Source organism: Tenrec ecaudatus, chromosome 18 (assembly GCF_050624435.1).
Source record: "Tenrec ecaudatus isolate mTenEca1 chromosome 18, mTenEca1.hap1, whole genome shotgun sequence".
NCBI lineage: Eukaryota > Metazoa > Chordata > Mammalia > Afrosoricida > Tenrecidae > Tenrec > Tenrec ecaudatus.
In genome coordinates this window covers 1,521,336-1,533,060 of record NC_134547.1, presented here as the reverse complement: position 1 = coordinate 1,533,060, position 11,725 = coordinate 1,521,336, and the positions used below count along the sequence as shown (strand labels likewise).

The 11,725-nt window shown below is 48.5% G+C and overlaps 1 protein-coding gene across 1 annotated transcript; it reads left to right on the top strand.

Annotated features, from left to right (window-relative positions):
- The first annotated feature begins 5,946 nt into the window (after nt 1–5,946).
- LOC142432457 (aurora kinase C-like) lies at nt 5,947–11,235 on the top strand. Its single transcript, XM_075537694.1, has 6 exons — nt 5,947–6,165; nt 6,787–6,978; nt 7,523–7,661; nt 7,763–7,911; nt 10,595–10,769; nt 10,962–11,235. The coding sequence occupies exons 1-6, from the start codon at nt 6,086–6,088 to the stop codon at nt 11,130–11,132; spliced, it is 906 nt and encodes a 301-aa protein (XP_075393809.1). The 5' UTR covers nt 5,947–6,085; the 3' UTR covers nt 11,133–11,235.
- Nucleotides 11,236–11,725: the final 490 nt, after the last annotated feature.

Sequence of the window (11,725 nt, the reverse complement as noted above, 5' to 3'; positions counted from 1 at the left end):
ACTTTGACTAAGCCAAAGTTCCTGACTGGTGCAAATGGTTTGCATTTGGCTTCAAAGAAACCCCTGTGCTGCAAAGTGGTTAAGCCCTTGGTAAATGTTGGCGGTTCAAACCTACCCATCTACTCCCCAGGCCAAAGTCATGCCAGTGGTAAAGATCGTTTGCGAATATGAGGAAGAGAAACATGGAGCAGATCTACCCTGTGGTACACGGGGTTGCCGTGAGGTAGAACCCACTGGCTCATGGGTTTTCTTGTGACTGTATAGCCACTTTTCTGACCCAATTTGCTAGTAGCATTATTGATCTAGCAGGTGCCTCTCCTGAAGCCCATTGCCATTCATGTAGAGCAGAAACACCTGGGAACAGAACCAGTGGGCTCTCAACTGCCAGGCGACACCCCCACATTTGTTGATCACTCCAGTTTTGCCAAGTGCCGCGAAGGCACCATCCAGCCCAGGGAGCACTGAAGAATTCCAGCTGAAAGGGACGTCTTTTGCTTGGCGACCGTTCCTACTTCCAGGACCCATGATTTGCAGTCCAAGAAGTGCCGTGTCTGGTAGGAAAAAAGAGCTAAGGTGATACAGAAAGAAGTTCATAGAGAGACCAACACCCTCTTCTACCCATCTCCCCGCTCTCCCCAAGGAAAATGCAGGACTGCCTCCCGTGGGTCCCCTCTCCCACTTTGGGACCACCATGTGTAAACCAAGCTGATCTTCTGTTGGTCTGTTGAGAATGATCGATCTGGCACTGCCGCAGCCCATAGAGCAATAGGACACAAGCTTCCTGAACAATCCCAGGCACATTGAAGCTGGTTGAACAAATTAACTCTCAAATGTGTACTCGACTCGCTTTAGGGGCATCAGTGCAGAGGTGTGAGAAGGCTAAGAATTAACTGCATGGAGGGGAGGGGTGACCCAAAATGGGGTTTGGAGCAAGAGCACATATGACTGTGGAATCAGCATTGGCAGCTGGTGGCAGCAAGGTAACGTTAGGAAATGAATTACTATGTAGTCAACTATTTTGATAATTCCTCTTGAGGCAGGTCTAGCTGCCTCAATTTGTCTCAGTGGAAGCTCTAGGCTAATGCCCCTTTAGAAAGGAAGTTATGTTCATGGATTTCATGAAAGAGAAGACAATATAGTTTAAGAGATGGAGTGCCTGGCCTTGTATTAGAAATCATTTTTATTTGTAAAACAACGGAGATGGTTTCAAGTCTCCTTCACTTTCATAGAGCAAGGTGGTGTCATCTGCATATCAAAGGTTGTTAATGAGCCTTCCTCCAATCCTGAGGTTGTCAGCTTCAAGAATTCCCATTTCTTGAATGATTTGCTCAGCATACAGATCAAATAAAGTACAAGGATACAACCCTGGCAAACACGTTTCCTGCAATGCCTCTCGTCTGGTTTGAATGACGGCCTGTTGGTCTATGTACAGCTTTCACATATGCACAATGAAGTGTTCGGGAATTACCATTCTTTGCAATGTTGGGTGCTTTGCGTAGTCAATAAAGCACAAGTAAGCTTCCTGGTATTCTCTCAGCCAAGGTCCTTCTGACATTAGCACTGTTACTGCACATGTTCTAAATCCAGCTTGGCTTACTCTCAGCTCCCTGTCAATGTACGGCTGCAACCATTATTGAATTATCTTCGGCAGAATTTTGCTTGCATGTGAAAATAATGATGGTTAACAAACTTTCACATTCGGTTGTTGGGCACTCTTCTTTGGAAGGCGCACAGTACAGCTCTGCTATGGTTGGTTGGTTGGTTGTGTCGCTAACTTCCACATGCCTGACCATAGACTTAGAGGGTGCTTCTAGGTCGTCATCAGTTGTTTTGTCAAACATTTCAGTGATTGAATGTAGATCAAGTGAATTCTAGTGAAAGTCCTTGCAATGGGAAACAGATTCATTTCGTTAAGAAGAAAATGTTGAATCAACTCCAATCAGAAGTCTTTGAAATGTAAAACATTTACCTGGTTAAGGGGTAGTGACCAATTGCTCACACAAATTCACCTGTTGATTCAAGGAGCATCTGTGTTAGCAGGTTTAACAAACTGACCCTTTATCTAAGTTAGAGATTCTGATTCTTGTCTGCTTGGCTTATTAGAGCAGTGACACTTTGATGGAGTGTGGGGTATCTGAATGGTTTTCAAATCAAGTTTTGATTTAGATCTAAAGCCACCCTATTAAAATATCCTCAAAAAACTTCACTGCAATCCAGTCGATGCTGACTCTACCATGCTGTGGCTACTGGGATTGAACTACTGACCTTGCAGATATACATACTAGCACCTTGATTTTTTTAAGGTTCACCAGCACAGTGTACTCTCAGAGATATCACTAAACATCCCTACATGAAGTAAATGGAGAATTCAGTGGTGGTGTAAGAGTGGGCAGTTTTATTATCCAGTTAGCAACGTACTTGCCTTTTGAAACAATACCCATTATAAACTTCCCTTTTGCTTGCCCAATTCTCACCTAACTCCCATTTTCTATGTCATTAAGTTTACTCTAACACACAAGAGCAGATCCTGCCACTGTGGGGATGGAAGGGGAATTCCCAAGTCACACTTCACAGGCAAATTGAAGTTAGTTTCTTAAAATTACCAGCACCTAGACAGAACAATTTCCAGGCTTGGCCTAGTAGGCAACGACTTTGATGGAGACAAAAGACAGCGACTTTGCCCATCTCATTATGCAGAGCTCAGAATCTCTTCTAGAACTTGCAAGAGGTGTTATGAAGAAGAGAGTGAGGTTAGACTTTGAAGATGGATTTATAAAATGCTAATAAGGCAGATCAGGTCTCCTGAGCCTCAGCCACTTCCCAGTGGTCTCATGGCTGCTACATTACACCCTGAAGAGCGGCCTACATCCGGTGGTGTCGTTTATAAAGAGGGGAATGGGGGTTGACTGGCAGGCTGAGGCAGTAGAAAAGTGTCCACAACATTGTGCCTCCATTCAAGTACTGCGACAATGCAAGAACACTTTGTTCTATTAAACTGCCATTTCATGATACTCACCTTCCCAACACATTTGCTGAAGACAAAGTGGGTGCATAAGCAAATGTGAAGAGAGCTGATGGTGCCTGGATATCAAAATATATAATGTCTGGGGTCTTAAAGACTTGAAGATATACAAGCAGCCATCTAGCTGAGAAGTAACAAAGCCCACATGAAAGAAGCATACCAGCCTGTGTGATCATGAGGTGTCGAAGGGACCAGGTGTCAGACATCAAAGAACAAAAATCATATTGTGAATGATGGGGATTGTGGTGTGGAGACCTAAAGCCCATATGTAGGCAACTGAACATCCCCTTACAGAAGGGTCTCGGGGAGGAAACTATCCAGTCAGGGTGCAGTGTAGCAACAATGAAACAACTTTCCTCTTGTTCTTAAATGCTCCCTCCCCCACTATCATGATCCCAATTCTACTTTACAAATCTGGCTAGACCAGAGGATGTACACTGGTACAGATAGGAAATGGAAACACAGGGAATCCAGGACAGATGAACCTCAGGACCAGTCAGTGGTAAGAGTGGCAATACTGGGAAGGTGGGGTAGAAAGGGGAAACTGATCACAAGGATCTATGTATAACTCCCTCCCTGGGGGATGGACAGCAGAGAAGAGGTCGGGGGAGACATTGGACCGTGTAAGACATGACAAAATAATAATTTACCAAGGGTTCGTGAGGGGAGTGGAGAGGGAGGGAAAAAAACGAGGAGCTGATACCAAGGGCTCAAGTAGAAAGCAAATGTTTTGAGAATGATGGCAACAAATGTATAAATATGCTTGACAGGATGGATGGATTGTAGTAAGAGTTGAACAAGCTCCCAATAAAATGATTTTTAAAATAAGAAAACTGTCCACACATAAGATACTGTCGAAAGAGGAGATTCAAGTGCAAGATGCACTCCAGATGAGGCTACTTACTACTTGCTGAGCCAGGTGTTCAGAGTAGGCCTGCGTCTTAGGCTGCGATACTTCAGAAGCATATTGCCAAGCCTGTCTCCAGGGCTGCCTCTGTGTAGGTGCAAACCTAGTAGTTGTGAGTTTAATCAGTTGACCCACCAGGGGTTCCTAAGGAGCTTTACTTGTCCCCCAGTCCTGGCCCTCCACCTCACTGTGAGGCTCTCGACCCTTTGATGCCTGTGAACCTCGGCCTTGTTCTAGGGTGAAATCATCGTCAAGTGACAGGAGCAAATCAGAGCGTTTACTCAGCATATGCCACAGTGAGAATATCGGTGCCCTCTCCCTCCCCAATTAAATACGGTAACTGAAAAAACACACCAGAATAATGTCTACCTGAGTCTGAAGAAACATAAAGTCAACGCTGTGTACGATTACAAGTCAGTAAAAGTCTCACCTCATAGATTAGCTAAAAATGGTTACATCATTGTGATTCTGCCATTTAAATGGTTATCTTTCCTAAATAATTCTTGGTACAAATTTCAGTAACGACCATCCAAATATCACTGTCACCATCGAGTGGATTCTGACTGAAAGCAAGCCTGTACTATAATGAGTACTATAGTACTGTAGTGTGGATATTATAGTACTAGAGAGAGTGCTACAGTGTGGAGAGGACCACTCCACAGGGCTCCCAAGTTTGTAAATCTTTACCAGAGCAGACACCCTCCTCCTTCTCCGACGGGGGTTTAAGCCCCCGATCTTTCAATTAGCAGCCCACCACTTAATGCACTACACTAGGGTCTTCATTGGTCCATCAAATGGTATCATTTAGCAAACACTGAAAGGAGAAGACTACAATGGGGAATATATGTGCTAATTGTCTACTCTAGTTCGTGTGGGAACCTTAATTTCCAAGATTGTTTTAGTAACTAGGGAAACCAGTTTCTGGAGAGTAACAATGTTTGGTTTTTAAAAAGGTTTGTGTGTTGGTGGGGGGGAAGGGGGTAGATGTGGGAGGGGGCGTGGCGAAACGAAGGAAGAGCCTCAACAAGATTGATTGTCACAAAGGCTGAAACAATGAGCTCAAACATTTATTAAAATAATTATGAGGATGGCATGGACCCCTGCAGAGTTTGTTCTGTTGTATGAGGGACCGCCTTGAGTCAGAGATGACGTGACCGCGCCTACTGCTAATGATGCGTTTTATTGCTCAGGGTCCAGGTTACGTGTTTTAGAAGCTCAACGGAGCTTCCAAAAACCTCAAACACACTGCCTTTAAGTTTATTCTGACTCAGTGGAACCCCACAGGTCAAAGTACAACTGTCCCTGTGGGTTTTCAAGGCTGTACATCTTTACTGGAGCAGGCAGCCTCATCTTTCATCCATGGAACAGCTGGTGGCTTTGAACTGCTGGCCTTGGGGTTAGTAGCCTAACTCGAAACCCACCATGCCACCCAAACCCACTGCCATCAGATTCTAGCCCAAAGTGACCTTAGAGGGCAGAGTGGGACTTCCCCTCTGGGTTTCCAAGGCTGTAACAGAAAGCGTCATCTTTCCCTCACCCACAGGCAGGGGCAGGCAGAGGATCATTATTCCCGTTTTATGCGCTCGATCAGCTTCCTCCTTAGCAACAGGAGGCGGTTCTCAGGGTTCTTGAGCATATCAATCAAGAGTTGGTTTCAGAACCCAATTTTGTCTAAAGGGGATAAAATAAAAGGCGCCCTTCGAACTCCTGCCCTTCCCGGAACCCGCCCTCCCGCTCTGCGCCCCGCCTCCCCCAGGTTGGTCTCCCCAGGAGGAGCCCGCCCAGCCACGCCCGCCCGGACCGCCCGGCCCGGACCCCGCCCCTCGTCTCTGCGACCAACCACCTTCGGCCGCCGTCCCGAGGCTGCCCCTGCTCTCTCCTATTGGGCCTCGCTACCGCCCACTTCTGACACGCCAACCAATGGGAACTGGGTAGGGCGGGCACTTTAACCGCCGTTTCCGGGTCGTGTCGACTTTCCCTCCAGGCCTCGGGCAGAGGCGTCGCGGGGCGACGTGCGTGTCGCCGAAGCCGCTCCGGGAGGCGGCGGTGGCTTGCCTGCTCCGGGTTGGTGGTCTTCCTGCCAGGATTCCGAGGAGCCGAGCCCCGAGCTCCGGCTCCCGAGGGCCCAGGACGGACGGCATTGACAGGCCGAAGGTATGAGTTCCTGGAAAGCCGCCAGCCAGTTGGGCCCTGCTCAGCCAACTGGGGAAGCCGATGAGAACCAGGATCCGGGAAGGTCGGTGGACTCCGAGCGTCAGTATCTCTCTCTCTCTCTCTCTCTCTCTCTCTCTCTCTCTCTGTCTCTCTCTCTCTCTCTCTGTGTGTGTGTGTGTGTTCGTTCGTTCGCAGACTCAGTAGTAACACCTCCTTCTCCCCACCGCTTCCCCTCTCCCACCCACCCTCCTCCGTCCCAGTAACGACAGAGCGTCCAAAGCAGCCCAGCATGTGCCGCCACCCCTTGCATTTGAACCTGGAGGAGGGTGGGATGAAGAGGAGACCGCGGCAGGGTGGGGGCGTGTCGTGTGAATGAATGCGCGGCATTGAAAGCAAGCATCCATTGAAAGCAAGCATCGGGGAGCCCTGGTGGTGCCGTGGTTAAAGCCCTGTGCTGCTCGCTGGAAGGTGCGGTTGCAGCTCGGGCAGCCTCGAACGCCTCACGGGGCAGTTCTCTTCTGCCCTGTGGAATCGCTAGGAGTTCAGATCGACTCAAGGACAGCGGTTCCATGCGGTTTTTCACGTTGGCATTTGGCATTGGCTCGACACTGGTTTGTCTCTCTGGGCCCTTGCCATGTCAGCGAAACACCTGTGCCCCTGTGCCTTCTCTCGAAGTGCCGTTCTTGTCTCCCTGACCTCTCAGGCCGCGCCTAACGATTGATGACTTTGAGATTGGGCGTCCGCTGGGCAAGGGGAAATTTGGCAGTGTGTACCTGGCTCGGCTCAAGAAGAACGGCTTCATTGTGGCCCTGAAGGTCCTCTTCAAGTCACAGATCGAGAAGGAAGGGCTGGAGCATCAGCTGCGCCGGGAAATTGAAATCCAGGCCCATCTACAGTAAGGACTAACTCTGGACGAGGCTCCCACACGAGTCTGAGCCCATTTCCCTCCGGTTTCTACCACCCAACCTTCTCTGCTTCCCACGGCAGGCAGAGCCCTATATTCACCGCACTTCCACGCAGATAGTCCATGTAAGGGTCCACTGTGTGCCTCTGCCGGTCCCCTTGCTCACTCCCAGACAGGAATGTTGCTGTTCTGGTCCCAGCACACTTTGTCTTCAGGGGCACTTGAGGGAAGGGGTTTGGGGGCGGGGGGGGGGCGGAATAGGAGGGGGCGTCTAGGTTCAGCACTGGGCAACGATTGGCTCAGCGGTTCAAACTCACCAGTCAAGTCTGCGGGAGAAAGAGAGCTGATCTGCTCGTGTGAAGATTACGGCTTTAAAATTTCCAAGGTGGGGAGTCCTCCTATAGGTTCACTGTAAGGTGGGCATCAACTACATGGCAATAGGCTTGGTTTGGGTGGTTTACGCCCAGTCACTTGGGGCAGCATCATAGGTTTAGGCCCCAGGGAGGACCCTGACCAGTCTCCATCCCTCCTCTAGACACCCCAATATCCTGCGCCTCTACAACTATTTCCACGACGCTCGGCGGGTGTACCTGATTCTGGAGTACGCCCCAAGGGGCGAGCTCTACAAGGAGCTGAAACACAGATGCAGATTCGATGAGCAGCGCACAGCCACGGTCAGCGGGTGGTGCTGATGGAGGAGAGGGCTCCAAGGTCCACGTGGGTTGTGGCTTTTGAGCCACCAAGGCTTATGAGCGGCCTTTCATTTTCTCACAAGATAATGGAGGAGCTGGCAGACGCACTGATATACTGCCACGAGAAGAAGGTGATTCACAGGGACATTAAGCCAGAGAACCTGCTGCTGGGGCTCAGGGGTGAGGTGAAGATCTCAGACTTTGGCTGGTCTGTGCACACGCCCTCTCTAAGGTAGGTGGGGCTGGGGCTGGTTGGGAATGATCTGATTTTTAAAAAAATCATTTTATTGGGGGCTCGTACAGCTCTTATCACAATCCATCCATCCATCCATTGTGTCAAGCACATTTGTACATATGTTGCCATCATCATTTTCAAAACATTTTCTTTCTACTTGAGCCCTTGGTATCAGCTCCTCATTTTTGTCCCATTCCTCCCTCACAAACACTAGATAATTTGTAAGTCATTATTTTTTTCATGTCGTACACTGACTGATGTCTCCCTTTACCCACTTTTCTGTTGCCCATCCCCCTGGGAAGGGGCTTATAGGTAGGTCATTGTGTGCATTCCCACTTCTACCCCCACCATTCCCTTCCCCTCCTGGTAACACTACTCTTATTATTGGTCCTGGGGGAATGATCTGATTTAATTCATCCCCCACATTAAGGCAGTGGTTCTCAACCTGTGGGTCGTGACCCCTTTGGGGATTGAAAGACTCACAGGGGTCACCTGATTCATAACAGTAGCAAAATTACAGTTATGAAGTAGCAACGAAAATAATTTTATGGTTGGGGGTCACCACAACATGAGGTACTGTAGTAAAGGGCTGTGGCATTAGGAAGGTTGAGGACCACTGCATTGAGGTTTAGCTCCAATCCTGGGTCGTCTCTGTTAGAATGGAGTTGTATGAAAGACCGCTGGGGGAAAGGTAGTGGTGTTAACAAACCCAGGAACAAGGTAACAACAAGAAATCCAAATTGGTGGGGAGAAGGGTGTAGGAGGCCTAGTAGGGCGTGATCAAGGGTAATGTAACCAAGAGGAATTACTGAAACCCAAATGAAGACTGAGCATGATAGTGGGACAAGAGGAAACAGGAAAGAGCTAGGAGGCAAAGGGCATTTATAGAGGTCTAAATAAAGGCATGCACATATGCAAATATATATATATATGAGAAAAGGGAAATAGATCTGTGTGCATATATTTATAGGTTTAGTATTAAGGTAATGGAAGGACATTGGGCCTCCACATGGGTGCTCCCTCAATGCAAGAATACTTGCATCTATTAAACTGGCATTCTATGGCGCTCACTTTCCTGACAAAATCGCTGATGTAAATGTGAAGAAATCCGATGGTGCCTGGCTATCAAAACATGTAGCATCTGGGGTCTAAAAGGCGTGAAGGTGAATAAGCAGGCATCTAGCTCAGAAGCAACAAAGCCCACATGGAAGAAGCACACCAGCCTGTGTGATCACGAGGTGCCCAAGGGATCAGGCATCAAAGAACAAAAAATCATATTGTGTGCTCATCTCCCTGATAGGATCACTGAAGACAGACGTGTGCGTAAGCAAATGTGGCGAAGAAAGCTGACGGTGCCCGGCTATCAAAAGACAATAGTGTCTGGGGTCTTAAAGATTTGAAGGTAAACAAGCGACCATCTAGCTCAGAAGCAACAAAGCCCACATGGAAGAAGCACACCAGCCTGTGTGATCACGAGGTGTCAAAAGGGATCAGGTATCAAGCATCATCAGGAAAAAACCCAACAATATAGTGAATGAGGTGGGGAGGGCGGAGTGGATACCCAAATCCCATTTTAGGCCACTGGACATCCCCTTACAGAAGGGTCTCAGGGAGGAGACAAGCCAGTCAGTGCAAGGTAGCAATGATGAAACATACAACTTTCCTCTAGTTCCTAAATGCTTCCTCCTCCCCCACTATCATGATCCCAACTCTACCTTGCAAAACTGACTAGACCAGAGGATGTACATGGGTACTGATGGGAGCTCTTAACACAGGGAATCCAGGGTGGATGATCCCCTCAGGACCAGTGGTGTGCTGGGAGGGTGGAGGGAGGGTGGGTTGGAAAGGAGGAACCGATTACAAGGATCTACATGTGACCGCCTCCCTGGGGAACAGACAGCAGAGGCGTGGGTGAGGGGAGACGGTGGACAAGGCAAGATATGACAATAATTTATAAATTATCAAGGGCTCATGAGGGAGCGGGGAAGCGTGGAGGGAGGGGAAAAATGAGAAGCTGATGCCAGGGGCTTAAGTGAAGAGCAGATGTTTTGGGAATGATGAGGACAATGAATTTACAAATATGCTTTACACAATTGATATATGTATGGATTGTGATAAGAATTGTATAAACTCCATTAAAAAAAAAGAACGACCACTGGGCCGTGCACCTTTCCCATTGGTGCAGGCACTGTGTGAATCCCCCACCTCGTTGGGGGTCTTCCTTGTTTTCACTGGCCCTCTGCTTTACTAAGGATGTTGTCCTCATCCCTAAACTGATACCTATGTCCTTAGGTAAACCGTGTGGCTCAGTTAGACCCTGCAACTCTCTATTTTAATCTCTCACTTTACTTGTAAATTTCCATGCAAATAAATTAAGGACCATGCCACCATAACTCAGAGGCATTTCATCACGTCACGAACCATCACATATATAATGATCTCCAGGTCACGGATGTTTGTCCCAAAGCACGTGATGCTTAGAATATTCTTGTGCAACACTGGGCTGAAGAAATATATGTATAAATTCTAAAGTAAAGGATCGGCACTTGCCTTCTCCGGGACCTCGACCCCATCCTCGTCACAGGGGTGTGCTCTGCTGGGCAAAGGGACAGTGTGGCATTTTTGACCTCCTATGGACTAGGCCCATGCTTTCAGTGTGTCCTGCTGTGCCTTCCTCTAGGAGAAAGACAGTGTGTGGGACTCTGGACTACTTGCCCCCAGAGATGATCAAGGGGCACACGTACGACGAGAGAGTGGATCTGTGGTGCATCGGGGTGCTGTGCTATGAGCTGCTGGTGGGAAGTCCTCCTTTTGAGAGCCCCACCCCCGCTGAAACCTACGAGCGCATCCTCAAGGTGTGAGGACAACCTGTGGGCATCCCGGGGCATGCTAGCTGGTCCTGACTGCTGGACCTAAGGTGTAGGGGGGCACACGAAGCTTACCTAGGAACATCCAGCATAGTCCTTGGAAAAGATGTAAGCAACAGGGAGAAGCTCAACCGAAGAAAGTAACTGGACTCCCCTTTCTTCTCTCCTTGGCCTCCTAAGGTGGACATGCGTTTTCCCTCCTTCATGCCTGCTGGGGCCCAGGACCTGATCTCCAAGCTGCTCAGATATCATCCCTTGGAGCGAATGACTCCGGCCCAGATTCTGAAGCACCCTTGGGTCCAGGCCCACTCCCGGAGGGTGTTGCCTCCCACGACTCATATGGTTGCCTGAGCCTGGTCGGCCATTTCTTGGTTTGAAGGACTACCTGACTCTGCTACCTCACCTGTCTTTTGTTTTATGTTGTAAGATAATAATAAAAGTGGACTCATTTGCACCAGATTTTGTAATGCTGTGTGAGTTGGTGTGTTTGGGGGTAGGCCCTTACCTTCTCTCTCTCTTTTTTAAATCAGTTTATTAGGGGCTCATACAACTCTTATCACAATCCATGCATACATCAATTGTGGAAAGCACATTTGTTCATTCATTGCCCTCATCATTCTCAAAACATTTGCTCTCCGCTTAAGCCCCTGCCATCAGTTCCTCATTTTTCCCCTCCCTCCAGGCTCCCCGCTCCTTCATGGACCCTAGATAATTTATAATTTTTTGTTTTTTCAAATCTTGCACTGTCTGACATCTCCCTTCACCCATTTTTATGTTGTCCGTCCCCCAGGGAGGAGGTTATATGTAGATCCTTGTAATCGGTTCCCCCTTTCCTCCCCACCCTCCCGGTATCGCCACTCTCACCAATGGTCCTGAAGGGATCATCCGCCCTAGATTCCCTGTGCCTCCAGCTCCTATCTGTACCAGTGTACATCCTCTGGGTC

Coding starts and splice junctions, on each gene's coding strand:
- LOC142432457 (XM_075537694.1), top strand. CDS start 6,086: ATGAGTTCCTGGAAAGCCGCCAGCCAGTTGGGCCCTGCTCAGCCAACT. Junction 6,166..6,786: donor GAGAACCAGGATCCGGGAAG/GTCGGTGGACTC, acceptor CTGACCTCTCAG/GCCGCGCCTAACGATTGATG. Junction 10,770..10,961: donor CCTACGAGCGCATCCTCAAG/GTGTGAGGACAA, acceptor TGGCCTCCTAAG/GTGGACATGCGTTTTCCCTC.